Genomic DNA, 6,000 nt, shown 5'->3' with positions numbered 1-6,000 from the left:
AGAGGGAGAAGACTCAAATGTTGGAGCTAATAGACAGACTTCAGAGCAGCTATTAAAAATATGCTTTAAAGACTTGGGAGAACATATTTAAAGAATTAAAGGAAAGTATAATAACAGTGACTCAGTCAATATAAAATATTTCTAAAAAAAGATAAGTGTATTTCATAATAAAATAGAACCAAAGAAAGAAAAAGTTACCAGAGGTACTTAACAGCAGATTTGTTCTGGTAGAAGGAAGAATCAATGAAACTGAAGATACATCAATATAGATTATGCAATCTGAAGAACAGAAGGAAAAAGAATGAAGAAAAATGAATGGAGCCTCAGAAACCTTTGCCACTCACCAAAGCATTCCAATTTATATGTAATGGGAGTCCCAGACAGAGAAGATAAAAAGGGAGAGAAAAGTCTTTGAAGAAATAATGGCCTAATTTTTCTCAAGTTGGATGGAAAGCTATTTACCTACACATTCAAGAATTGCAACAAACCCAAGTAGGCTAATTGCAAAAAAAAAAAAAAAGAAAAAGAAACAAACCAAAACACCTGGACTAGACACATCATAGTTAAACTGTTGCAAGACAGAGAGAAAATATTGAAAGCAGAAAAGCAATTCATCACATGTGAGGAAACCACAATAAGATTAAAGGTGATCTTTTATGAGAGATAATAGAGGTTAAAAGGTGGCAGGATGACATATTTAAAATACCGAGGGGAAAAACATCTGTCAATGAATAATTTTATACCCAGCAAAATTTTACTTCAAAAACAGAGGTGAAATAAAAACATTGCCAGATATACAAAGACTGGGCATTTGTTGTTAGCAGACCTGCCTCAAAGAAATGCTAAAGAAAGATATTCAGGAAGAATAGAAATGACGCTCAATAGATAATACCTTTAATCTACATGAAAAAATAAAGAACAATGGAAAAGGTAAGTAAATGTAAAGGAAAAAATATTTTTCTCCTTTCTTCTCTTAACTGATTTAAAGAATAATTGCATAAAACAATATTACAAAGTGGTTTCAACACATACAACTGTAATATCTATGACAATAATATCACAAAGAAGAGTGGTGGGAATGGAGCTATACTGGAGCAAAGTTTGTATATGTCACTGGAATTAAGTTAGCATTAATGTGAAGTAGTGATAAGTAAATATGCATATTATAATCCCTAGAGGAATCATCAAGAAAATAACTAAAACAAATCATAAAAATTCAACAAAGGAATTAAAATGTTACACTAAAAATATGTATCTAGCACAAAAGAGGCAGTTAAAGAGGAGCAGGGGAACAGAAAAGACAGGAGACATAAGGCAAATAAATCGCAAAAGGATTAATAGGCATTAATTATGCCTATTAATAATTGGGATAATTAATTATTAATTAATTATTAAGGGAGGGGGCAGAGAGAACAATGCTTCAGGCAATGTGGAAAGATCAGAGATGAAAGAGTGTGCTACCTTTTGGCAATTAAAGGCAGCAGACCCTTCTCCATGGGCCTTAATGTGTCTTCAGATCAACTAGTATTTGGTTCCTTAAGATGGGCCTAACCAAAGGGTATGCAAAATTTAATTACTTTATGAAGGTCATCAAACTGAATATTGATTGGATAATGAATGAAGAGAGCAGGGGACAGATGGCTTTCTTATTTTAATCACTGTACTTATTATATACATTCAATGAAACAGCTGACCATATATTTCTCAAAATTGTCTCCATCAGAGTGGGTACTCACTAAACTCAATGATTGTTTCTTCCTTAGGGATAATGGACATATAAAAAGCATCACTGATAAAAACATTTCTCTCAGGGCTGTCCCCTTGCTCAGGCCAAAACCAAGAACCGTGGTAGTTTGCTCTAATGGTTCTGGATACATAGAGACTAGCAATTTTCATAGCAACTTGGGTGAGCTGACAATACTGTTGTTTGAGGAAATATTACCTCTGTGACAATAATAGAGAACACATCTTTCCTCAAATGAGTTTGTCACTTCTTTTACTTTTGTCATAATGATAAAAGATACCTTTTCTGCACCAAAAATGCTAATCTGCATCTTGTATTAAATATAAGCTACTCACCTGTCCATGTTATTTATTATAACATACCATGGATGTGAAGTGGGCAAACTTATTGCTGGTATTTAGTACAAAAGTGGCTGCTGATTTACTACAATTGGAGTCCTTGCAACTTCACTAATATTGCTGGTGGTGGAAAGCAGCATGACTGTTAGTGGCCCACTTTTTCCCTTGACATTGGCAGTTCTTTTCTCATTCCTTTGCTTGATGACACTGCAGTATAGGTGGTGTCAGTATCATTGCCACACAGAGATTCTTTTGACATAGCTACTCTGAATGCAGCAGGAAAGGCCTGTTCACTACAAACTGCTGAAATAGTTTGTAAGGGTGCCCCCCAAAAGGCTAAAACCATGGTCTTGCCATAACATGTTCTACTGTTACCAACTTAATCCTTGAAAGTATTTCTTCTCTTGGTTTCTGTAATCTTACTCCATTTCATTCTACCTCTGAAAATTCCTTTTCAATTCTCTTATTCTGACTGATCCTTCCATATCAATACTTCTCAGGTTTGTGCCCTAAGACCACTTTCCTATCATTATATTTATTTTCCCCCAGGGATGAGTCATTCCCATTAACATGTTGTGGGCTGTTGACCTTCAAATCCCTATCTTCAATTCCAGATTTCTTAAACCCCAGACTCATATCTAACTACTTTTAGAACATTTCAAACTTGGGTGTCCTATAGGAACTTCATATACAAATGTTAAAATGAGAACTCACTCCTTCTAAATCTCTAACTTCTGATTAATAGTTCCTTTCAGCTTAAACAATGCTGGTTTCCTGAGATTTACACAGAATAAATCCCAAACACCCAGAATAACACACAAGAGCCTCCAGATCAAGCTCATCACCCATTTCTACTGGATGGACTTCTTCAGTTCTTCCTTACCTTTATTCTTCTGTTATAAAGAGGTAGTTTTGTCTTTGTAACAGTCCTCTTTGGACCCTCATTTCTTCATTCATGCTGTTTTCTCCTACTTTCAGCCAGGTATATTCCTATAATTTTTTCTAGTTCTGCTCAAACACATCATTCTGTTGCTTTCTTCCTCCATTATTAACTGTTCACCATGATGCCTTACACCTTTACATCTCATTTTCTAAAAGCACCAACAATTTGTTTATTCAGGTCTATCTAATACATTTATTTTGTGCAGGGACCATGTCTTATTCACATTTCAAAATCTTAGAATCTAGCAAAGAGTTGTGCAGAACAGATGCGAAATAATTTTTTGCTGTATGGATAATTGACTTCTGTGTGGTTTTATAATGTACAGTAATATTTTGTTAGTCTTGCCAATCATCAAGGATTCTAGGATATTTTATACTATATGGATAACATTATCATAGTTTCTTTTCCTATAATCTTTTTAGAATCCCATACCAAGCAAGAAAAGTTATTGATTACATTTTATATTGCAGCTGATGAAACATAGGCATATAAACTATATAAATTATAATTCAAACAATAAGCCTCTAATTTATATTATGCCCATTTGAAGAGGGAAGAAATTTATATGCTTCCACTCCTTTTCCATTTTCCTGAAATTGCTTAGAAAAGGTGTCATAGAAAAGGTGTCAGTTATATTCCTAGGTTGGCAAGACAGTTATTGTCTTACTGATTAACATTCTATTCTTTCAAGTTGATGGTACATGTATGAATGCTTGTGTATGCAAATTCACTTGTGCATGCGTGAGCACACGCACACACACACACCCTACCCCTGGAGAAAAGCAGATTAAGGAACTTTTAAATTTTTATACTTGTTAAAGTTCAATAAAAATACAAAACAGAGACTAATCACTGGAAAGATAATCTATTGTCCCCTCATTCCTCCAAGTGGAAAGAGTACAGTCTTAACATACTTATGTAATATATTGGAGTGTTTCACAACTCTTGTAACATTCTTCCAAACATTAATTACAGTTTTTCTTTTCTGTTACATAGTATGCTATTCCCATCCTGCTACTAAGGAAAACAACCCACATTATTCACATTATATACCTAAAATCTGTTAGGTCCAATTAGTCTTCTCCAGGCTATAGAACTTCACTTGAGATGTCTTTCTGTTTAGGGATTACTTTCTAGTCTTTACATGCTTTTTTGGTTCACCTCAGAAGCATCTTTAGATAATATGAAAAGAAATCAGATCTGATATTCTAATAAATCTCTAGCTTATATTGACTAAATCAGGAAGCTACATTAAGATGCTATTTGCAATATTCCAACTACTCAGAGTCATCCTACCTATGCCTCCAAGCACTCGGTTTGGCTTTGGTCACTTTTCGCTTTGAAAGCTTTCCTTTCTATTAGAAATTAAACCACATGCAAGACAGGAAAGCTTCACTCCCCTTTGAAACATACGTTTACTGCTTCAGAGTACATAAAACTACATTCTAGACTATGAGTTTTTTTCCTGCTGTTTGAGCAGACACTTCTGCTCCTAGTTGGCCTGAAAACCCTAGTGTGAACTATGAATGAAAATAATTCAATCAGGTGGACACATATCTTGACAAGAATATTTTTTATTATTGAAAAATACACAAAGGTGAAAGGTTGCTGAGCAGCTGATTTTCCATAGTACAACAGAGTATTACAAGAAAGAGGGAAATGTATCTGTTATATATGGCAGTTTACATTTCTAAGGCATTTAGGCTTAAGAGCACTAAGTCTTGCACACCAAGGTGCATTGTCTTGAGTTTAAATATACTGAGGCACACGAGGCAGGCAAAGAATTCAAAACTATACATTAAAAACTTGTTCATGCATTTGTGTCTTAGGATTTTCTTCCCTACCCTCCTCATTCATTTTTTTTCCACATGAGTTTTGAAGTTGTTCATAGAACACTGGAAATAATCGACTCTTCAAGAGTTTGTTTACAATGACAACACCAATGGGACAAACCTAACAGAACTACTTCACAGATACGTTCTGTCTCTTACCAAAATGAGGCTCCAGTAAGAAAAACACTGATTTGCAAAGGCACAGTGGAGACAGGTTTAATGCATTAAATATAACATGAATCATTCACAATAACAAGTTTCGTGTTTCAGGGAACTTTTGTTAATACAACACAGTTGGTCACACAAAATACAAATGCTTCTGTTGATTTGTCTTGGCAACTCAGATACATCAACAGTGCTAACAGTTTAACAGCTTTGTTCTCATCTGACAGAAAATAATGGCAGTTCTGCAAGGCAAATGTTAAACCTGACCGTATGTATTTATTAGTTCCACAGTGTTTTGACAGATTATAGAAGATGGAACTCAGAGGATGCTGACACGCTCACCGAGGGCTTTCATTTCTGTTTCTTCAGTCTCAGGACTGTCACTGTGGCTAGCACTTGGACTGATCAGGTGTGTGGGGTACGGCAGCCCCTGCTCGCCTGCGTACTGCTCCCACCTCAGGTCATCGCTTTCATGGGTGATATAGCGCTCCCCGATTTTGCATTCCAGCTCTCGCAAATCTAACCAGGTCTGATAGTCCTGAAGAGGAAATTCCAAAATATTACCATAGAGATCATTATGACTCAACATGCTGTGTCATATGATGTCAGTTTCTGCAATCTATGAGTTACCCTTTTCTTTCCACTGTAACAGCGCTGAATCTTTCATCACGCATCCTCAAGCGACAGCATCGGCACCAAAGCCATCCTATTTGCCTAACCTTTGCAAATACATACTGTTTATATGATACCATGGATCAAAGAGTGGTCAATTAATGTTTGTAGTCAAGCAACCAGGAATGTCGGTATTCCTTTGAAATGTAATGCCTACAAATAATCCTTCAGTATTTCAGAGTATTCGTTTTCTAAACTTTAAATTCAATGTGAAAATAATAAATATTTACGTGAACAGAAGCACATGCATATACTTCGTATTTGCCATGCACTTGTTCCATACATAATAACCTAGCATTTAAAAAT

General features: G+C 35.3%; 1 protein-coding gene across 2 annotated transcripts in view; it reads right to left on the bottom strand.

The window, feature by feature from the left end:
* Positions 1–4,583: 4,583 nt before the first annotated feature.
* Positions 4,584–6,000, bottom strand: part of PRKD1 (protein kinase D1) — a 359,062-nt gene continuing 357,645 nt past the window's right edge. For both annotated transcript variants that reach the window (XM_017961082.3, XM_031668218.1), the window contains one exon: positions 4,584–5,560. In XM_017961082.3, the coding sequence (XP_017816571.3) occupies positions 5,342–5,560 (219 nt within the window). In that variant the 3' untranslated portion in view covers positions 4,584–5,341. The remainder of the gene's footprint in view (positions 5,561–6,000) is intronic.

The sequence above is a fragment of the Papio anubis genome, chromosome 7 (assembly GCF_008728515.1).
Source record: "Papio anubis isolate 15944 chromosome 7, Panubis1.0, whole genome shotgun sequence".
Lineage (NCBI taxonomy): Eukaryota > Metazoa > Chordata > Mammalia > Primates > Cercopithecidae > Papio > Papio anubis.
This window is presented reverse-complemented; position numbering and strand designations above follow the sequence as displayed.